The sequence below is a fragment of the Vespa velutina genome, chromosome 8 (assembly GCF_912470025.1).
Source record: "Vespa velutina chromosome 8, iVesVel2.1, whole genome shotgun sequence".
Classification (NCBI taxonomy): domain Eukaryota; kingdom Metazoa; phylum Arthropoda; class Insecta; order Hymenoptera; family Vespidae; genus Vespa; species Vespa velutina.
This window is the reverse complement of record NC_062195.1, coordinates 2,049,498-2,073,497: the sequence shown is the minus strand read 5'-3', so window position 1 is coordinate 2,073,497 and position 24,000 is coordinate 2,049,498. Positions and strand designations below refer to the sequence as shown.

Sequence of the window (24,000 nt, the reverse complement as noted above, 5' to 3'; positions counted from 1 at the left end):
TCTAATCTACTTTTTATCATATATTTCTTTCTGTCTGTCTCTCTCTCTCTCTCTCTCTCTCTCTCTCTCTCTCTCTCTTTCTCTTTATTACACATACACTCTCTTTATTTCTCTATTTTTTTCTCTCTCTTTTTTTCTTCTCTTATATATCTCTACATATAATTATCATCGTTAAAAGTGTATTATTATCATTTCTTTTTCTCAATTGTATCTTTCTCTCTCTCTCTCTCTTTCTCTCTTATTTCTTCTCTTAACTAAATCCTCCGTATTTTTCCATCTCTCTTTTTCTCTCTGTCTGTCTATTTCTCTCTCTCTCTCTCTCTCTCTCTCTCTCTCTCTCTCTCTCTTTCTCTTTTTCTCTATCTATCTCTATCTCATTTTCTCTTTAGATCCTCGTTATTTCGTTCATTCTCGCTTTATAAGAAACAAAAATAAAAAGTAAAGCAAATAAAAAAAAAAAAAAAAAGAAAAAAAAAGGAAAGAAAAGAAAAAAAGGAGAATGAAATAGAAGAAATAAATGGGAAGAAATTAAGGAGGAGGAGAAAGAAAGGAAATAAATAAAAAAAAAAAAAAAAAAAAAGAAAAAGAAAGAAGGTATTATTTCAAATGTAAAGTGATCGTGTATTGCCCGGTATGAATTCTTAACTAACATGCATTAGCACCGTTAACCGCAATCAACGATTGTTATAATTGCCGACGATGATAATTAATTTAAACGAGAAGATGCGCAACATAGACAATATCCATGCTAATGGGGAAACACGCTTTAATAATTCTTTTAATTATAATTAATTTGGGAGACCGCCCGACCGTCGATCGTCGACCGTCGACCGTCGATCGTCGACCGCCTTCACGTATCTCTGCTTCTTCGTTTAACATGTCTGTGCGCCTGATTCTTTTCTTTTTTTCTTTTTTTATATTTCTTTTCTTATAATTTTTTCTGTTTTTATCTTTTTCTTTTTCTTTTTATTTCTTATATGACGACTCGCATTAGCACACTTACCGAGCGTGACATTCTAATATGGCCTTAGAAATTAGATCTGCAAAATTATCTTTCAAATCTTTTATGCGTTATCGTTGATCTTAATCTTCTTCTTCTTCTTCTTCTTCTTCTTCTTCTTCTTCTTCTTCTTCTTCTTCTTCTTTTTTTCCTTTTTTCTTTTTTCTTCTTCTACTTGTTTGATATAAACCGTACATACTCGTTGTGAACTTTGACCTCCGTATATATGTATGTATGTATGTATGTATGTATGTATGCGTACATAGCCGTGAAATAATACGATGAACGTTATACGTAATACGTGTCATTAGTAATTCGCATCTCGTTTTGGCCCCAGTCATTCTCCACGTTTTAACGTTTTAACTCGAAAGATTCCGCTGTTTCTTCTTGTTTCGTTTTTCTTCTTTTTCTTCTTCTTCTTCTTCTTCTTTTTTCTCTTTCTTTTTTTTTCTTCTTTTTTTCTTTTTTCCTTTACGTACGGCTACCCCTAGGCTGTTATATAGCGAGAAAAATATGTGATGTAAGATTTCTCTCTGGTGAATTCTTTGAAAAATATTTTTCGTCTACTTTGATCTCTCCCTCTCTCTCTCTCTCTCTCTCTCTCTCTCTCTCTCTCTCTTTCTCTCTTTTTCTTTCTGTCTCTCTGTCTCGTTCTCTCGTTATCATCCGGAAATTGCACACGTACATATACAAGTGTATATGTACGTGGAAAAGAAAATCAAAAAATTGAAAAGAAAATCAAACTGCGAATTACGAAATCAAATTAATTATATTATACTTATAGATATTGAAAAGTTTCGTGGATAATTTAATCGATAAAAAAAAAAAAAAAAAAAAAAAAAAAAGTCGAAAGATTAAGAAAAATAAAGAACCCTATGACACTGACCCTGTGAGAGGGAGAATGGCGATGGGTGGCGAGCGGTTAGAACGACATACAATTTTTGTTTTTTTAATTCTCTTTTTTTTTTTTTTTTTTACCTTTTTATTTTTTTTCTTTTTTTTTTTTCTGATATATATTTATACCCGTTGTTATTACAACAGCAATCTCGTTTATCTATAGGATATTACGTGCGCAATCTTTGCGATGATTATAATAAAATATATGAGAGATAGAGAATAAAAAGATAGAGAATGAACATTTGTTAAGAATTCATTGAAAAAAAAAAAGAAGAAAAAAATTGAAAAAATGAAATAAACAAATAAATAAATAAATAAATAGGAAATAATTTAAGAAAAAAAGAAAGTCATTTTTTTTTCTTTTTCCTTTTTTTTTTCTTTTCTTTTTTCTTTTTTTTTTTATTTTTTTTCCACTAACGCCGGAACTGTGAAGAAAAATCATATGTGCATGCTCACGCACAAATGCACGTCAGGCTTATAGCGACGTACTCGAGACTTGAGACGGGAAAATGAATTTTGAAAAAAAGAATAAAAATGTAAAAAGAAAAGAGATCTTAGGTGAGCCGACTGTCTCTCTCTCTCTCTCTCTCTCTCTCTCTCTCTCTCACTCTCTCACTCTCCCACTCTCTTTCTCTTTATCGACGTCGACGTCGGCGTCGCAGAAACTCGTTAATTAGAAGCGTGAGTTTTGCCATGCAGTTGGCGAGGTTAACGTCGCATAATTAAACGACGCCTATATGTATTGCATATATATATATATATATATATATATATATATATTTACCTACGTACATACGTATGGGATACGAAGTGATAGTGTTGGTTTGTATTACGAACTATGCAGTCAGTTTGAAGTGTGTAGGCAGGTAGAGGAAAAGTACGTTCTCAACCTATACCTCCCCCAATCTCTCCTCCCTCCCCCACTATACCCTTCTTCTCCTCTTTCACCATCAACTCTTTCACAAAAACATATATATGTATATGTTATAAATATATATATATATATATATATATATATATATATATATATATATATTGTGTCTTATATACGTGTGTGTGTATATATATAAATACAAACAGTATAATAAATAAATAAATAAATAAATAAAAAAAATATATATATATTGTGTCTTATATACGTGTGTGTGTGTATGTATATATGAATACAAACAGTATAATAAATAAATAAAAACAAAATATATATATATATATATAAGCGATTATTTACCTGTAATATTACAAAGGCAAAACATTTTCGATGTCCTTGGAGCGTATATATAAGCGATATTTATCTGTAATATTAAAAATGCAAGACATTTTCGATGTCCTTGGAGTGTTCTATTAAAGTCACGTTTACATTTTTAAATGGAATCATCGTGTATTCTTTATACGTGAAACTTTCTTTTCTTTTTTCTCTTTTTCTTTTTCTTTTTTTTTTCTTTTTTTTTTTTTTCGTAACATCACCTACGCACGTATTTTTCATAAGCAGTTGTCGTTGATTTATTAAGTTTCAACATTCGAGGATTTTTCGTCCGAAGGTTCTTCGTTCGAGATTTTATCTAAGTTATCTCCAATATTTCGGCCTATATATATATATATATATATGTGTGTGTGTGTGTGTGTGTGTGTGTATTGTACTATATCTTATATATGTACATGATTAAACACATATGCGTATATACCTAATCTTCGTTCACCTGCACAATTTTTAATGCATCGGCATAAATACATATAAATATATAGGTGTGTGTGTGTGTGTGTGTGTGGACATATTGTATGTACGTAGTCGTAAGTAACGGACTATGGATTAAAGACCGGACTCAAAGGCCATTTAAAAACTGGAGCACTTTTCTTGCAATCCACGGCGTGCACGCACCTTAAATGCACCGAGAAAGTAAAACGACTCTCTGTTAAGATGGAAAAAAGAGGGAGGTAGAGGAGAAGTATATAAGAAGGAGGAGATAATGGAGGAGGTAGAAGAGGAGGAGGCGGATTCAACCGTGCGGAAACATTTGATGCGTTTGCGATTTCGCAACGGAAAGCTTTATCTTTTGCATCCCACGGAAACGAAGCTCTTTCGTTTTTATCATGAGTCATACGATTACCTGAGTACATAAACTTGTATGTAGGTACAATACAATATCACTGTCTCGTTTCTCTCTCTCTCTCTCTCTCTCTCTCTCTCTCTTTCTCTTTGTCTATGTCTCTATCTTTCTCTGTTTCCGTTTCTTCCGTCAAACGAAGAAGACTTTCCCTTCGGCCAAGCGTGAACATCCGTTCGATGAATTCACCCATATACATACATACGTACATACATACATATATACATGTACATAAACATGCATATACTTGCACAATCATAAAAAGAGAGAGAGAGAGAGAGAGAGAGAGAGAGAGGAAATAAATATTCAAAATCGAATGGAATTCAATACTCTAATTATGCAGAAAGTATAGAGTCTCTCAAAAATCTTTGGACGATTGAAAAGTTTTCTTTCTAATAAAAAAAAAAAAAAAAAAAAAAAAAAAAAAAGAAAAGAAAAGAAAAAACAAGATCGATAATTATTCATCTAACGAAAGATTTTATACGTCAATTTATTTATTTATGTATTTATTTATATTCTTTTCTTTGCTTTTCTTTTCTTTTCTTTTCTTTTCTTTTTTTTTGTTTTTTTCAGATCGTAAAACTAGTAATTGGTTTTTTTTTTTTTTTTTTTTTAAATTATCCAAGAACTCTATTCACGTATATCCTGGGCAATCTCTCTGGACTGACTTTTTATTAAATTTTTATTTGCTTATTTTTCTTTTGTTTTTTCTTCTTTTCTTTTACTTCTTTTTTTACGTTCACCAGAACGTAATATTAGATACATACATACATACATACATACATATATACATACATACATACATACATACATACATATATACATACATACATACATACATACATACATACATCCATACATACATAAATACATACATAAATACATACATACATACATACATAATATATATATATATATATATATATATATATATCCTTAGCTTAGAGAGATTCTGCATTTTAGATTAGCTACGCGTTTCACCGAGTTACGTCGTCTCGTCGTCGTCGTTATCGTCGTCGTCGTCGTCGTCTTCGTCGTCGTCGTCGCCGTCGTTTTCGTCGTCGTTTTCGTTGTCGTTTCGAATTTCTTCTTATTCGAAGTGAAACCGACGACGATCGGATAAAATCCGAAAGCGGACAAATTTGATTCCAAGACTGTAAAGAGAAAGATATATATATATATATATATCGATATCACCGATCGACAGTATCGATTTCAAACGAAAGGATCGATCGCACTGCCAACGATATTCATTCTTTCTTTTCTTTTTTCTTTTTTCTTTTTTTTTTTTCGATGAAAGTCCACGATCATATTTTTTGCTTTTTCTTTTTTTTTTTTTTTTCTCTTAAAGAAAATTCAATCCTACAGGAGAATTAAAATTTACAATTAATACAATTAATTAATACGTTAATACTATTATTTATCCTCTCTTTTTTCTTTTTTTTTTTTCTTTTTTCCCCCCGTTGAAATACCATATTCTTTTTTGTAAATAATATAATATAATACAATACGATGGAGAAAAAAAAATTGTACAACGAATTATAACATTATAAAAGTATAACAAAATAGAAATAAATAAAATCATTCTTTCTCTTTTCTGTATATAAAAAAAAAAATAAAAAAGGAAGAAAAAAAAATTGGTTATTAAATATTGATAAAAAAGATCGTGTCAAGTTGAAACGAGTTTACTTGTTAATAACATTGAAGGGTCAAAATAGCGTACGTTCGTTTATGCTTTGAAATTGCTTTTGTTAAAAAAATGAAAGAAAGAAAGAAAAGAGAAAAATAAAGAGAGAGAAAGAGAGAGAGAGAGAAATAGAGAAATAGAGAAAGAGAAAATTTCCATTCTTTCAAGCGTAAATAGTCGAGTCCTTTCCATTTAATATCTAACTATAATCCTTTCTCTCAATTTCCTCTTTTGTCCTTTTATTAATTCTCATTCAGCTTGATCGAGCGTATCAAACGTTTTATCGATCATCAAGAGGGAGACACTTTTCCTTCGATTCGTAATCTTGAGAACATCGGGGATGGAATTAATGAACGAGAAGCATTATAATTAATAATTCTATATTAGAAAAAATTCATTAATCCATTAAATAATATCTTTAATTAAATGAATACGAATAAACAGGATAATTGTACTTTTCTTTATTTATCATTGATAAATAAATATTTACAAGTGTAAAGATTACATTTAAATATTTTCTTTTTTCTTTCTTTTTTTTTTTACAAACAAATTCTATTATATACAATTCTTATACATATATAAATATATAAATAATAATATAAAATCTTATATAAAATTATGTTAATTTAATCGAAAAAAAATAAAGAGAGAGAGAAAGAGAGTGAGTGTGCTGTTTCGTTAAATATGTTCGATTCTTGTGTTATATAAAATTTTTTATAAATTTATTGAAATGTTAAGAAAGTAAGTGAGAAAGATAGATAGATATATATATATATATATATATATATATATATATATATATATATATATAGAGAGAGAGAGAGAGAGAGAAATCTTTTTTTGCACTAATCACATTCAATTCCTGGATTTCCATTTATATAATATTTTTATTAATTCAACGTAACGTTCTTTTTAAGAACTATTACAAAGTTATGATTATGAATGTTATGAGTCAAAAAAAAAAAAAAGGAGAAAGAGAGAGAGAGAGAGAGAGAGAGAGAGGGGGCAGAAAGAGTTTGAGAAAAAGAAAAGAAGAAAAAAGAAAAGGACAAAAGTATTAATTAGAAAGTATCTCGCAGATCTTTTATAAACATTATTATCGTTCATTCTTTTAATAATAAAAAATTCTCCCTTAGAATATTTGCTAGTATGTACGTATGTATGTAAGTATGTAAGTATGTAAGTAAGTAAGTAAGTAAGTAAGTAAGTAAGTAAGTAAGTAAAGTATAGTACTTTAAAAGGTTTCCTAAGAAGAGCAAACGAGTATGGTGTTTTACTTTTATACACCATCGAGTATCACCGGTTTATTTTTATTACATCTCATCGTCCTAGTAGAGTCTATCGTTGAATACATCCGTTGATGTACTTTACCTATAAATAGAACGCACTCCGTGTACTAACAATATGCGGGGAAATGACTATAGTAGTCTCTAAGTACTATACATGTATATATATATATATGTATAGTACTAACTAATACCTATCTCTCTTTTCATATCGTGGAAATACGATGGCGATATCACGATGGTGGAACAAACGATGATAGAAGTGTAGTTGTAGTTTTGTACTTTTCTTGTTGTTTTGTGATCGGCGAATGGTGAAAGGCGTGGCGAAATGCCAAACTAGAAACGTCGTACCATTTTGTCGTATCGTTGAGATATTGGAGATTATTTGAAAAAAAAAAAAAAAAAAAAAAAAAAAAAAAAAATACAAAATACAAAAAAAAAAAAAGGGAGAGTGGGAGAAAGAGAAAAGAAAATATATGTCATCTATCGCGGATGGATTAGAATTTATTTGTAAAAAAAAAAAAAAAAAAAAAAAAAAAGGAAGAAAAAAAAGAAAAAAAGAAAAAGAAAATTTATTTATCCCGATATATCGTAATAAGTATCTATTTTATTTTCTTTTTCCTTTTCTTTTTCTACGATTTTTTTTTTTTTTTTACCCGCGACATAGTATAATAAAAAAATATACGTATGTATGTAACAATATTTATATATATATATATATACATATATGTATCCTTTTTTTCTTCTAATAAATGTTAATAAATTAATATTTTTCGATCGAAAGGAATAATGTAATATTTAAGAGGGGAGAAAAACATAAAAATAAAAAAGAAAAGAAAAAAGAGAAAATAAAGAAAAAGAAGGAATTAAAAGTAATAAGAAAGAAGTTATGATTCGTGTTCACTTTTGTCATTCTAACTGAAAGAAAAAGAAAAAAGGAAAAAAAGAATAGAATAGAATAGAAGGAAAGAAATAATCTTTCACGATCGCTTTCCTGAATGATTTCTAAATTCTTCGCATAATTTCGTAATACATTTGTCGGCGTTATCTCTGGTATGTTGACGAGCATGAATATGTCGAGGCATCATTGGAATAGTTTGATATATGTATCGAAATCTGAACATTCCCTGTATTTTCTAGACATCAGACATTGCTATATACTTCATGCATGAAAATACTATGTATATATATATATATATATAACAAATAAATAAATTTTTGAACTATACGTATTATACATATAGACATTATATTTTTTAAATAAATAAATAAATAAATAAATAATGCATAATATGTAATATAATTTAATTGCCTAAAGAGATTAATATATTTAATCTATTCATAATAAACATAATAAACACATGATATTACATATTTATTAAAATGTCTTAAGAAATTTTTAAAAATCAATTTTTAAAAATCAATGCTTTTTCTTCGACGACTTTTTAGTCCAATTTCTTTTCTTTTCTTTTTTTTCTGTTTTTTGCTTTTTTTTCTCTTCAAAATCGCAAGATTAACCTGGTCGAATCTCGAAAAGTCGCCGAGAAGAATAATTCGGTTTTAAGAATCGCAATGAAAACTTTCGATCGTTCGAGGAACTTTTGATTCAAAAGAAAGAAAGAAAGAAAGAACTGATAGGAGAGAAAGAAAGAGAGAGAAAGTGAGTGATATAAAGATGAAAAATACTTTCTGAGAAAATTAAGTATAAATTCTTTCGGTGAATCAAAAGTTTTCTAACAGTTTGTAAAAATCAATTATCCTTTTTCTACGACTCTTCGATTTAATTTCTTTCCCTTATCCTTTTCTCTTTCTTCATTTTTATTATATCTTTTCAATGAAATTCATTTCTTTTCTTCTTTTTTTTTTTTTTTTTTTTTTTTTTTTTTTTTTTTTTTTTTTTCTTTTAAGATTTTCATAAAAACACTTGCCTTTGGTATAGTCTGAAACGATTAGAATAAAAGAAGATTTAAAAAAAAAAGATTTAAACAAACAAAAAAAAAAACAAAAACGAAAACGAAAAAGAAGACTTGAAAGAAGAAAGCAAGAGAAAGAGAAAGAGATAAAAAGACAGACACACACGTACATGTACACGTAACATACACTACACACATAAACGCACAGAGAGAGAGAGAGAGAGCAAGCCATGCGCACACGCATAAAAATGACGGAAGAAGTATATATATCCGAAGAAACGCGATACAAGAAGAAAACCTTACTGTTCAAGGAAATGCAGGGTTAATATAATATAATAATTACGGAAGGAAATGAGCAAGTGAGAGAGAGAGAGAGAGAGAGAGAGAGAAAGAGAAAGAGATGATAGAGGATAGAGAGGATAGAGAAACAGGAAGGCTTCTCTATGGCGCGTGTCCAAGTGCCAGCTGATAGCTCTCCATCCGAAAGCCACATCAGTGTCGCTGATGTTCCTGATATGCTAGTAGTAGTGGTGGTTGATGATGGTGGTATTGGTGGTAGTGGTGGTTGGTGATGGTTGGTGACGATAGTGGAAGCAGTGGCAATGATGCTAGTGGTTGAGGGAATGGGTTGAGTGAAGGAGTGAAAGAGAGGGGTTGCAATGATGCTATAGGACTGTCGCCGTCTGAGGGTTTTGTCCCGGAGACTAACGCGCACACACATGTACCATAAGTGTACGGAGTCTAGGTTATCCTCCCTCTCTCTAACCTCTTCTTCTACTTTAGCCTTGTATCTATCTCTATCTCTCTCTCTCTCTCTCTCTGTCGCTGGTCTATCTATCTCACTATCCGTGTCTTCTTTCTATCCTTTTCTTTCTTTCTTTTTTTCCTTTTTTTCTTCCTCATTGTTTCTCAAGCTGAGAGTGAACGCTTCCAAAGTCAAAACGATCCTCATCTTTCTCTTTCTCTCTCTCTCTCTCTCTTTCTCTCCAAAGACAATAGAGAGTATAAGGTCCTTGAGTGTGGATTAATTGCAGACCACAAAGAGTATAGGTGTAATAGTAGTAATAGTAGTAGTAGGAGTAGGAGGAGGAGGAGGAGGAATAGTAGTAGTAGTAGTAGTAGTAGTAGTATTCGTGGTACACTCGAAAAGCCACAATCCTTCTCCCCGTTTCGACCTTGACTAGACAACATTGTTATTAATAATATCATCATCATTTTCGATGTCCTTTCAAACGTTATTTATTTCTCGCTACTTCCTTTATAAATTTTCCTTTCTTTTTTTTTTTTTGGCTTGCTTTCTTTCTTTTTCTTTTCTTTTTATTTCTTTTTTATCTACTTTTTTTTTTTTTTTTTTTTTTTTTTTTAATTATGCGCATATATGTATATAATTGTTTATATTTAATATAAAATTTAATATAAAATGTTTTATATTTTTATTCGTAATGTTTTTCTCTCTCTTTCTCTCTCTCTCTCTCTCTCTCTCTCTCTCTCTCTCTCTCTCTCTCTCTCTCTCTCTCTCTCTCTGACTTATACAAATTCGAGTATCTATGTATCCAATCGGAGCAATTGCTTTTAATTGATTGAACGTAAAATATAAAAAAAAATTTTTTAACGCGTTTTGATCCATGTCCATTCATTTTTTTTATCAGCAGATTAAATCATTATCTTTAAATTATTATTATTTTCATAATAAATCTCATTTTTTTATCAGCAGATTAAATTATTATCTTTTTCATAACCAAACTTGAACATATTTTATTTCTATTTAATACAACCTTTCCTTTTTTTTTTTATTTTCGTTTTTTTTTTTTTTTTTGTTTTTTTTTAATACTCACTATATCATATGTAATATGAAAACTTTTACATTATATAATTTTTTATATACTATTACGACGATGTCATTACAAAAGGAAAAAAGAAGAAAAAAGAAAAAGAGAAAATTAGATCAAGGATCGGTCCTAATATTTTTCAAAATAATACATATATATGCTTGGTGTAATCCAACTGCACTGGCATAAAATAAAAGAAAAAGAAAAAGAAAAATAAAAAAAAAAAAAGAAAATAAGAAAAATAATCAAAGAAAAAACGATATATATATATAATAATCATCCAATAATTTCAATAATTTCCTTTATGAATCAAACAAAAAAAAAAAAAAAAAAAAAAAAAAAAAAAAAAAAAAAAAAAAAAAAGAAAAAGAAAAAAAAGAAAAAAGAAACAAAAAAAAAAGAAAAACAGTAGAAGAGAAAGAAAAAAAGAGAACGATGACAAAAACAAGAAGAAAAATTAGATCGCGCCCAAAAAATTCCACATAATATTTCACGTCATAACATTAGATTGTTAACGAACAAAATAATAATGTCTCTCTTATCATTCATGAATCTACATTCTATGCTCATGTAGAAAATACGAATAGTGAGAGGGAAAGAAAGAAAGACAAGGAAAATCAGAAGAAGAAGAAGAAGAAGAAGAAAAAGAAGCAATGCTTTCGGTCGAACGACCAAACTATCTTCGAAGGGGAAAAAACATGAAGCCAGGTGCACGTCGGAAGCACACGTTGTAGACCTAACGTTTCATATACCAATACATATATATATATATATATATATGTGTATATCGAGTTAGGAGCACGCGCCCAATGCAGAGCACGAGTCGCGTTCGTGAACACCCGACAGGCAGATGTTCCTACTCTTGGGAGGCTTTAATTCCACCCCTTCGTTCTCCTTCGTCATCATCATCTTCTTCTTCTTCTTCTTCTTCTTCTTTTTTTTTTTCGTCTTCTTCTTCTTCTTCTTCTCGTTCATCTTCATCTTCATCTTCCCCAATTTATTTTTCTCTTTGAACGAGCCATAATAATATCAACCACTTCAACGCAAAATTCAACGTAACCTCCTTCCTTTTATATCTCTCTCGTCTTTTAAATGAATGAATGAATGAATAAATAAATAAATAAATAAATAAATAAATAAATAAATAAATTAAAACATGAAAGCCTTATTCTTTCTTCTTTTTCTTTTTCTTTTTTTTTTTCTTTTTTTTCTTTTTTTTTCTTTTTTTTTCTTTTCTCGTGAGTGGCAGAAAAATTTAAGGGACGATTTTTGACGACGAAAGGGAAATTTTTAAGATCATTTCAATGATCATTTTAATCCTGTATATCAAAATAATTTTTTTCTAAGCTTTATTTTTACAATCGATCAATAATATTACGAGTATTGATTTTCGATGGTTTTACGATTTGTAAAGTTGAAGGAAAAAAAAAAAAAAAAGAAATGAAGGAAAAGAACAAAGGAAAAAGAAAAGAAACAATTTGTTCTAAGAGATTAACATGACACATTATTTGTTTATCTTTTTATAACAAACAGTGTCTATATCAATCACTTTAACGCGAAACTCAATCCAAACTTTCTTTTCTCCTCCTTTCATTTTTTTAAATGAATAAATAAATAAATAATAAATTAAATCACGAGAAACATAATTATTTTTCTGAATAATGATAAGTGGATGGGTTGATAGGGAGGAAGGAGGAGGATTAGGAGGATCAAAAGATTTTAAATCATTCCTATCAACTTTATGTTCTAATCTTAAATTTTGAAATAATAATTTTTAAACGTTAATTTACACATTTGAAACGTCGTAAATCAAATTTTCAATGATCATCTGACGAGTCTAATTTTTGTAATTTTACGATTAATAAGATGAAAATGAGAAGTTTCAGAAAGAAAGAAAAAAAAAAAAAATAAACGAATAAAAGCAAAAAAGAAGAAAGAATAAAAGAAACAATTCGCTTAAACATTCTCAAAAAAAAAAACAAAAAAAAAGAAAAAAAAAAAGAAAAAAAAAATGTTCGACGAATAAATTTATTATAATCCTCTTAGAAACTTTTGATACCAACTATCCACCCATCCATCCATCTCTCCGATTATATCGATCCTGTAAACTTATTATTCTCTATATTCGAATTCAAGAAGTTGAAATCAATTCTAAAAGAAATTTTCTTAAATGCCATATTATAAGGATATAACAGTAAACCGTATTGATATACATATGTATATACATATTTGCATACATGCATATATACATACATAGATACGTATGTACGTAGAATGTATGATCCCTCCTAATAAGATGAAATTTCTCTTACGTAAGTCTCTCTCTCTCTCTCTCTCTCTCTTTCTCTCTCTCTCTCTCTCTCTCTCTCTCTCTCTCTCTCTAATCTACGAGAGGTACGAGAGAAGAACAACGTGGATTATTATTACGTAAGATCACAACGACGACGATGGATCTTTAAGGACACTCGTTGAACGAGTGAAGTTCGAGTGTCACGGTCGAACACGCATGATGCATTTTTCTCTCGATATCTTCCTATGTACCTGCTGACAACAAGCTATATAAAAAAGAACGAAGAAGAAGGAGGAAAAGAATGGATGAGGAGGAGGAGGAGGAGGAGGAGGAGGAGGAGAAGGAGGAGGAGGAGGAGATGAGCAAATAAAAGAAAAAGAAAATTAAAAAGAAAAAGAAATGAACGAAGCAACGAACCTGATGAAAATTTTCAATTCAATAAGGCAATACAAAAAGAGGACGCATAGATGAAGAGATTATAAATAAATAAATAAATAAAAAGAAAAAGAAAAAAGAACCAAGGAAAAAAAAAACGAGAACATAATTTTCAATGCGAAACAATGAGAAGGCTCATAGGGATGGTATTATGATAAACTCAAAACTAAAAAAGAAAAAAAAAAAAAGAAAGGAAAAAAATCTAGAAATTCAAAAAAGAAAAAAAAAACAAAGGAAAGAACAAAAGAAAGAAACAAATGCGAACAAAATTTTCAATGCGGAATAATGAGAAGAAGGCATACTACAATGATGGGGGTTATAAGAAGAAGAAGAAAAATAAAAAAAAAAAAAAAGAAAAAAAAAGAAAAAAGAAGAAGATAAAAGAAAGAAGAAACAACTCAAACGCGTGGACTCTTGGTCCTATTTCTTATAAGCCACCCTCCTCTTCTTCCACCTTTCACCCCACATACACACACACACACACATATATATATATATACTTATAGCATTTCTTTTATCCTTCTTCTCGAAATCTTTCGTCCTTGTTCAACTACTGTTTGCATGCATCTCCCTTTCCAACGTCCTTTACTCGAATGGAAGGTGGATATCTTCCTTCTTCCATGTGGCAGCTGTCGTTCTCCTTCAAGAACAACGAACGAATCCAACAACAGCTCTTCTCTCTCTCTCTCTCTCTCTCTCTCTCTCTCTCTCTCTCTCTCTCTCCTTTCTTTCCAACGACGGTTGTTCAGTCGATCTCTTGCCTTCGAACTCTCAAGACGCTTCAAGTGTTATCTCCTTGTATATATATATATATATATATAAAGGATATTTTTATTATCGCATACTCGTTTTGGTGGTGAATTTTCCATTTCTCTTTTAATTTTTTCTTTTTCAGTTTTTCTTTTCCTTTTTCTTTTTTCTTTTCTTTTTGTTTTTTTTTTTTGTTTTTGTTTTGTTTGTTTCTTTTTTTTTTTGTTCTTCTGTTTGTTTTTCTGCTTTTTCTATCGGATCGTACGCGACGAAAAACATTCGCTCGCGCTGAGTTTTTCTGATATAGCCAGTTTTAGTAATTATTTTTTATTTATTTATTTGTATTTATATATATATATATATTTTTTTTTTTTTTTATATCAATTTTAATATCTCCAATTTATTTTGTTTTACGATTGGATTTCTCCTTTCTTTTCTTTTTTGTGATCGTTATATCGTTGACGTTCCATGATTCGATCGATCGGTCGTAATCGGCGTTGACAAATTTTGTTTTTTTTTCCACCCATATGTTTACGCATCCTGAATGAGACGTAAGATTGAAGTGAATATTATTCAATTTAAAAAAAGATATATATATATATATGTGTATGTGTGTATGTGTGTGTATATATTTATGAAGGATCAATTTTAAGTGCATCGTTTTAATACTAATACGTTTTTAATATCGTTATATACAAATGAAATATATATATATATATGTGTGTGTGTGTAAATTACAAAAAATAATATATTGCATATAAATTATGTAATGTACCATTAATAATACTGATCGCCATTAAAATATATCGACAACGAATTAATTTCATATTTAATGCCATAAAGAAAAAGAGAGAAAAAGAAAAAAAAAAACATAAAGCAAATAAAATAAAAATAAAAATAGAAAGAGAGAGGAAAGAAAAAAAAAAAACGAATTTCGACGAGAAACAATGCGAGAAAAAAGATCTAGATTACGCGATGTCCGTACGAACACGATCGTAAATCGTGATCCACGTAAAATGTCTAGATTAGACGGAAATCATTTGAAATTAGGTATATCGAGTATTATTATACCTAATAATTCTCAACGTTTTTCGACTATGTGCGTAAATTATTCCAACGAGATGATACATTATACTAGAAGATCGAAGAGTGGTCTTTATTTGGAGGAGATCTATAAAAAGGATCAAGATTTTGGTAACCTTTGTAACTCGTCTTTACTGTTGGGGTACGTTTTTAAAACCAGAAATCTCTTTTTAAAGAATCATTTTTAGTACAGTACGCCATTCTTAAAGAAAACGAAAGGGTGCATTTTTAATTCGAAACCAAAAACGATTTTATATCTTGCACCAGACTACTAAGCTTTAAATTATTATATATATATATGTGTATATAATAATTATAATATTTGATAAATATTCAATATAAATATTTAATATAAATAAATTTAATTAATTTAATATAAATAAATAATTAATTTAAATGGTATCACTTTATAGTTACATATATGTATATATATATATATATATATATAACATATAAAAGTTACGTATATAAAAGTAATACCTAAAGACTAATTACTATACTCTAAGCTTCGTGAGAGAAAGGTGATTGTATGAAACGTCTAAAGGATAAAATTACAAGGTGGGAAAATCGTTCAGTAGTTATTATCAACGTTTTCATTATATTCTTTCTTTTACTTATTTTTATATGAATTAACTTGACATCGTTAGAACATCGAGTAAATGGGTTAAATGTCTTTTTTATTTCTCTTTTTTTTTCTTTTTTTGTTTATTTATTTCTTCTTTCTTTCTTTCTTTTTGTTTTTTATTATTCTCTCTCTTTCTCTCTCTATCCTCATCTTTATACGTTTCTCTTATTTTTCTTATGATATAGAAAAGTTTTCTCGTTCTTTCTGAAAACTTTTTCGTTTGAAATTCACGCATGGTTGGTACCTTTTATTGCTAAATGTATCGGACACTCTGTGAATAATCGCTCGCACCTGGCGACCAAACCACAAATTCTCTCTCTCTCTCTCTCTCTCTCTCTCTCTCTCTCTCTCTCTCTCTCTCTCTCTCTCTTTCTCTTCCTCTTTCTCTATCTCCCCCTCTCTTTCTCTCTTTGTGATTATGAAAACTATATATTATTGATTTTGGAGAACGTATAGGAAGAAAGAGAGAGAAAGAGAGAGAAAGAGAGAGAGAGAGAGAGAGAGAGAGAAATGGGCTTTGAGTTGAGAATCGGTGATTATGAATATGATCTAAATCAGTAATGAACGAATTTTATCTCCTGTAATGAGCCAAAATTGAAAACTTTAATATTCCGAATTCAAATTCGCGCGACATACGTGATATTAAATTATCATCCTATTTGATATTTATATTATATTATCAAAGAGAAGAATGTTTAATTTATATATAATACGATTTATATGGGAATTTTTTTAATTAATACGACATATATGGATATTTGTTAATTTTCCTTCGGCATAGATTCTTCTTTTATTTGATCCTTTTTTTTTTTTTTTTTTTTTTTTTTTCTTTTTTTCGTTAATACATTATTTTGACATCGGATTATATATAATGCAGCTGCGATTATAATTACAATTTTTTTTTCTCCTTGTCTTTTTTTTTTTTTTTTGTGTATCGATTGAAAGTGATTTAAAAAAAGAAAAAAGAAAAGAAAAACAACTTCAACGCTGTTGAACTTTTAATGTCGTATATGAATGAAGAAATTACTCGATCGATTTCAAATATTATTATATAATAAAATGGAATTTTTATAATGAACAAAGTTTCACATTGCGATTTGAAATATTAATTTTAACGATATAATAAATTTTTCATTTTGAGATATATATATATATATATATATATATCTCAAACATACAAACAATATACTTGCATTTGAAGACAACATTTCTATTGGAATTATTTAAAAATTATTTTATTAACTTTTCTTTTTTCTCTACTTTTTTTTTTTTAACACAAGAAACAATATATATATATATATATTATTTTTTTTTTTTTTTTTTTTTTTTTTAATATCTCAAATGACTTTTATATATCGCCACTTTCATAATATACGGTTTCGCTTATCTAATCTTTTGGTATAAATACAAAATAAAAAATTGAAAAATTGAAAAAAAGAAAAGGAAAAGAAAAGGAAAAAAGAAAAGAATAAAAGTTATGATATCGTCATGTACATACTCGGAACATTATCTACCAAGGACACTTTTTCATTTAGGATCGATCGATGACCATCAACCAACCATCGTGTGTCGAAACAATAGGTACTTCCCTCTTTCTCTTCCTTTCTCTCTCTCTCTTTTTCTCTCTCTCTCTCTCTCTCTTTCTTTCTCCTCCTTCCACTCCTTCTATCTTTAAATAATGAACGAAAGCTCCGAGAAAATTGCATTTGCTAATCACGCGAAGCGGATATTAAAAAAGAGAGGCACGTAACTAGCGTTTTTTAAATGAGATAATAAAAAACGTGGAATAGATATAATCGCGTTAACCTTGAGTTTGATTATCCTGTTTCCACGCCCTGCCTAGAAATATATATATATATGTATATATGTATATATGTATATATTTAAAGTGGACTTTAAGTGGATCTTTCAAATGATCTCCTTTTCTTTTTTGTTTTTTTTTCTTTTCTTCTTAAATAAATTTAAATATTTATATATATAAAGTAGTCGTGAATTTATTATTGTGAAAATTAACGTATGCAAGTAAAATACATCGATACATAGATATTTGATTTGTAAACTGAAATCAAGAGAAATCCAATCAAGACGAATTTCGTGCATCCCATTATTAATAATAATAATAATAATAATAATAATAATAATAATAATTTTATTTATTATTATCATTATTATTATATATTAGTATGTGCAGAAAGTGTAATATTATAATATGACATTATTAGTATTAGACTAGTGATAGATTATAATATTAATACTAATAATATTAATATATATTAGTAAAATATTATATCACAATATTATATTATAATATACTTTCTAATTATATTATACTAGTATATAACATTATAAATTATACAATATACTATCAACAATCATGTACAATCACTATCTTACAATCTGTTAATATTATATTATATCATCAAAAATATAATATTAACTTATATTATAATTATTATAATTAATATTATAATATTCTAATGATAATCTAAAAGTATCGATTTAGTTGACAGATTTTTAATTAATACAGATATATACATACATGGATATATACCAAATATAAATTTCATTATTTTATTTTTTGTTTGCAGTTTTCCGCAAAAAATGGAAAGGCCGTCGTCGCACAGTTCGAACGTTAATCAAATGCACGGAGGTGCCAATATACACGGCATTTATTCATCTGGAAGTCAGACCAGTCTTTCAACGTCCTATGTTACTGGGCAATCTTATATGCAGGGACAAAATTACGTACACGGTGCATACTCATCACCAAACGTACATACAGGTTATCCGCATACGAGTTACTCTCAACCACAAAGTTATGGTACCATGGTACAGGGATATGGTGGACAACCCCAAATGGGTTATCAACAGAATCATCTTAAAAAGGGAACCGTACGAAACGGCGACGTCTTGAAGAGATGCAGACTTCAAACTGCGTAAGTCTCTTTCGTTGAATCCATTTTTTTTTCTTTTTCTTATTTCTTTTTCATTTCTTTTTCTTTTTCTTTTTTTGTTTTTGTTTTATACCTCTTTTAATTACCGTCTCATTATCTTTTCTTCCATCTTCGTTGATTTATCTAACGAGAGAGAACAAGGAAGATACATTTGTAATATTTAAAAGTCCGCGAGCACAATATGAGACTACAGACTTCTTCTTCCTGACCCAAAATCTTGAAGGTTTTTGTCTCTCTCTCTCTCTCTCTCTCTCTCTCTCTCTCTCTGTCTATCTTCGTCCCTTTCTCTTTCTCTGTCTATGTCTCTGTCTCTGTCTCTCTCGTTACTCTTCTTACAAGATACACAAGTCGAACGAGTCGATCCGATCGATTACGGTCTTGACTTACTTTTACGGTTGTACTTGCTTACTCGCCAAGGTTTGATCACGTTTTTATGAAAGAACGATTCAAGTTATGCGGGTGAAGAGAAAAAGATAGATAGAAAGAGAAAAAGAGAGAAAAGCGTCCGTGAGACGCTTGTTAAAAGGTCGACCCAATTAGCAGTGAAGATGTCGGCTGGTAAGGTAAGATGAGATAGGATGAGGTGAGAGTGGGAGGAGTTAGGACAAGGATAGGGAGATACTTTTAAGGTCGAAAAGAAAGAAAAGTAAAAAAGATTCTTCTTCTTCTTCTTTCTTCTTCTTCTTCTTCTTCTTCTTCTTTCTTCTTCTTCTTCTTCTCCTTTCTTCTTCTAAGTACTCGACTTTGTATATCGTTCGACAGGTACGAACTATCTCAGGACCTTCTTGACAAACAAATCGAGATGCTCGAACGAAAATATGGCGGTGTTAAAGCAAGGAATGCCGCATTGACGATACAACGTGCGTTTAGGAGGTACACGCTGTTGAAAAAATTCGCTGCGATAACGGCAATGGCTAAGGCGGAGAAAAGATTGAGCAGAAAATTACAAGATCCGGTTGATCGTCCAGTTAACGCCAATGATCACGAAAGGATGGCCTATCACAGTCAAATATATATACAACAGAGTCAAACGGCTAATAGACCAATGCCTATAAGGAGTATGTCGCTTAGGGAGAGGAGACACGTCGATAATTCTCAATCGCCAATACCAAGAAGTCAAAGTGGCAGGTGTGAGATTCAAATAGGTGGTGGTGGTGGTGGAGGACATCAACACGTTAATCATAGCTTGCATCAAAGTGGTAGGCATACACCATCTTTGGCACCTAGCCCGTGCAACAGACATCAGCCTTTACCTCCTAGCCCTTGCTGGGAATCGAGTTCTCAAGAGAGTGGCTCCAGCATCCATTACTACAATCCACAGGTAACTTAACAATCGATAGTAGTAGATAGTAGTAGTAGATAGTAGATAGTAGTAGTAGTAGTAGTAGTAGTAGTAGTAGTAGTAGTAATAATAATAGTAATTGTAGGAGTAGTAATAGTGGTTGTGGTACTTCTAGCGATAGTAGTAATAGTAGTAATAAAAGTAGTGCTGCTAATAACGGTAGGTAGAAACGTCACCCTCGGCGGACCTTGCCGGGCTATCGGTTTACTTACGAATAATATTGATACCCGTCTACTTCTCTCTATTGCCTTGAAATTCCGTTAAACTATCGGTATATAGAATATAAAATATAATAGGCGCGTAAAAATGATCTTATATGAAATCCCTTCTTTCATTCGTAAATCGATCCTTTTGTGTTGAGATATCGTATTTATCTTATATACATTCCAAACTATTTTATATATATATATACATACATATCCTTGTAATATATATATATATATATATATATATATATATGTATGTATGTATATATCCCTTATATCGAATCAATTCGATTAATTTATCTTTGTAGTTCGAGTCTATAGTCTTGTTGTTGTTTAATCGTTTTTAGGATACCTTGTGTGGTCTTAGACAAGATACACCCCCTAGAGATTTACTTCGAACGCCATGCACTTCTCCGTCTGGCCCACACAATCTTCAGACCCCGATATCGCAGAACTGGAACAACACGAGCCAACTTAGCTCTACCGGTAGATCCAGGGGTGGTTCCGGTAAGAAAGTACCACCGGAAGTTCCAAAAAGAACGTCTTCCATCACGTCGAGATCAATGGAACCGCGTCACAATGGTCTGAGCAAAAGCGTAGAAAACGGTAGCCTGAGCTCCGTCCAAAGTTCCGGTAGCGACTCCACCAACTGTGAGAGTTCCGAGGGTGACGCTCAGAGAGGGTCACCAGTATGGAAACACAAAGGAATCGTAAGATCATTTTCGCTTTGTTCATTTGCACATATATTCAAATGCATATATACACACATATATGCACATGTATGTATATATATATATATATTTTTTTTTTTACAATTTTATTCATATTTTTCAATGAATTTCATTCGTTTAACGAGATTTTTCTTTTCTTTTTTTCCCTTTTTTTTTTTTTTTTTTTTTTTTTATTCTTTCCTTTTGAAAAATTAGTCAAGTTCACCGGAGCATCAAGATTGTGCAACTCATAATACGGACACTGGAACGATAATAAATAGCGTGAAGGATCTTGGACATTCCCATGCTAGTTCCAGTTATCAATTACCATTAATGGATCATGCCGATTCAATACCCCAAACAAGTTATAAAGTATCCGAGACAGTGAGGAAACGTCAATATAGGGTTGGATTAAATTTATTCAATAAAAAGCCAGAAAGAGGAATAAGTTATTTAATAAGACGTGGATTCCTTGAGAACAGTCCGCAAGGAGTTGCGAGGTTTTTAATTAGTAGAAAGGGATTATCTAAACAAATGATCGGAGAATATCTTGGAAATTTACAAAATACGTTTAACATGGCGGTACTCGAGTAAGTTCTTATTTTAATTATTACATCAATTAAGGGAAAAGGAAATGCATATCGTTTTCGACGATCTCTCCCTCTCTCTCTCATTCTTTTTTTTTTTTTTTTTTTTTTTTTTTTTTTTTTTTTTTTTCTTTTTAGATGCTTCTCGCATGAATTAGATTTATCGGGGATGCAGGTCGACGTTGCACTGCGAAAATTCCAAGCGTACTTCAGAATGCCTGGGGAGGCACAGAAGATCGAACGTTTGATGGAAGTATTCAGTCAACGTTATTGCCAATGTAATCCCGACGTTGTCTCGAGATTACGTTCGGCCGATACAGTATTCGTATTGGCATTTGCTATAATCATGCTAAATACAGATTTACATACGCCAAATTTAAAACCAGAACGTAGAATGAGACTCGATGATTTCGTTAAGAATCTCAGGGGTATTGATGATTGCGGTGACATCGATAAGGACATACTCGTTGGTATTTATGAAAGAGTCAAGGACAACGAATTTAAACCGGGCTCCGATCACGTGTCCCAAGTTATGAAGGTTCAAGCTACGATAGTTGGGAAAAAACCAAATATGGCATTGCCGCATAGAAGATTGGTCTGTTACTGTAGATTATACGAGATACCGGATATACACAAAAAGGAAAGGCCAGGGGTCCATCAAAGGGAGGTCTTTCTTTTTAACGATTTACTCGTTGTTACGAAAATTTTGAGCAAGAAAAAAAACAGCGTAACTTACACGTTCAGACAAAGTTTTCCACTTTGCGGAATGGTCGTGACATTATTCGAGGTTCCTCGTGAGTATTAATATCTTTACATTTATCAAAGATCGCTTATTCGTTGGTGATAATGTTTAAGGAAAAAAACACAAATAAATTAATCAATCAATCAATCAATCAATTAATTCACATATATTATTTTTTAATCGATCGTATAATATTTCGTAGATTATCCATATGGGATAAGATTGTCTCAACGGGTTGACGGCAAGGTCCTAGTCACATTCAACGCAAGGAACGAACATGATAGATGTAAATTTGTTGAAGATCTTCGTGAGTCGATAAGTGAAATGGACGAAATGGAAACATTAAGGATCGAAACGGAATTGGAACGACAAAAGAGTAGTAGAGGTGCTAGAGGGGGTGCAGAAAATAGAGATTCTGGTGTGGCCGACGTTGAAGTTTGTCCTTGTCCGGGACCATGTTCCGAAAGATCAGAAACAGTCGATATGGATACACAATTGAAACGTTCCGCTCTGAGTAACTCGTTACTAGATATACACGAACAATGTAAGAATTTAAAACAAAAATAAAAAAATATAATTAATGATTTCTATATGTGTGTGTTTGCGTGTGTGTTTGTACAGTTCTCTTATCTTTTTTTTTTTTTCTCTCTTTTTTTAATTGATTAATAACGCATAAATTATTTATCATATGTATATATATTTTTCTTTTCTTTTTCTTTTTTTTTTTTGTTTGCAGTCGCTGGTGAGAAACCGCAACGCCGTGGGAGCGTTGGCTCACTAGATAGCGGTATGTCAATTTCATTTCAATCTACTTCTGCGAGCTCTATGAGCCAAGGTATTAAACATCCTGGACAACAAGTACATCCTGTTCATCCAGGTGCCACGATTCCTGGTGGTAGCAAAGGTCTCACTCAACAGCCATCTTTTTTAGGCGGGCTCTTTGCTAAACGCGAACGAAAGCTATCCCAATCGGATGATTCAACACCTTATAGCCGTACTACGGAAGTATAATGTATCCTTCCAATAGTATACATATAGTAAGATTACAAAATGGAAAATAATAATAACAGCAACAACAACAATAACAATAAAAAAAGAAACCATATTAGGTTTTATTTTAGTACGCTTTGTGAAAATACTTGATTGTCATCTGGGATTATATAAATTACGATTATTAAAAAATATTATGATCGAACGAAGAAGGAAACAAAAAAAAAAAACAAAAAACAAAAAAAAACAAAAAAACAAAACAAAAAAAGAAAGAAAGAAAAAAATGGAGAAAAAAATCAGCGTGAACATATAGTTTCGAATCGAAGATACAAAAAATCATTATCTTTATGTCCGTTACAACAATAATCATTGTCTCTCGTCCATCGTTATTCCATTTATTACAAATTTTAATTAATTTAAGTTAATCCTAATCGATCTTTTAAAAATGATCATATTTTTTATGTAATATAATATTATAATCGGAAAAAATATTGGAACACTTTACAATTGTATAATCATGCGAGTACATTTTATATTATTGTATCGTTATAACTTATAAATACGTATTTTGT

The 24,000-nt window shown here is 30.4% G+C and overlaps 1 protein-coding gene across 7 annotated transcripts in view; it reads left to right on the top strand.

The window, feature by feature from the left end:
• Nucleotides 1–24,000, top strand: part of LOC124951288 (IQ motif and SEC7 domain-containing protein 1) — a 98,119-nt gene that overhangs the window by 73,404 nt on the left and 715 nt on the right. For 4 of the 7 annotated variants that reach the window (XM_047499481.1, XM_047499485.1, XM_047499487.1 and 1 more), the window contains 7 exons: nt 18,486–18,833; nt 19,614–20,172; nt 20,747–21,109; nt 21,326–21,699; nt 21,835–22,490; nt 22,641–22,982; nt 23,175–24,000. The exon at nt 23,175–24,000 is cut by the window's right edge and continues 715 nt beyond it. In XM_047499481.1, the coding sequence (XP_047355437.1) occupies nt 18,486–18,833; nt 19,614–20,172; nt 20,747–21,109; nt 21,326–21,699; nt 21,835–22,490; nt 22,641–22,982; nt 23,175–23,449 (2,917 nt within the window). In that variant the 3' untranslated portion in view covers nt 23,450–24,000. Of the gene's footprint in view, nt 1–14,682; nt 15,415–18,485; nt 18,834–19,613; nt 20,173–20,746; nt 21,110–21,325; nt 21,700–21,834; nt 22,491–22,640; nt 22,983–23,174 lie in introns of those variants that run through there. The other 3 variants (XM_047499486.1, XM_047499482.1, XM_047499488.1) reach the window with 3 other exon arrangements.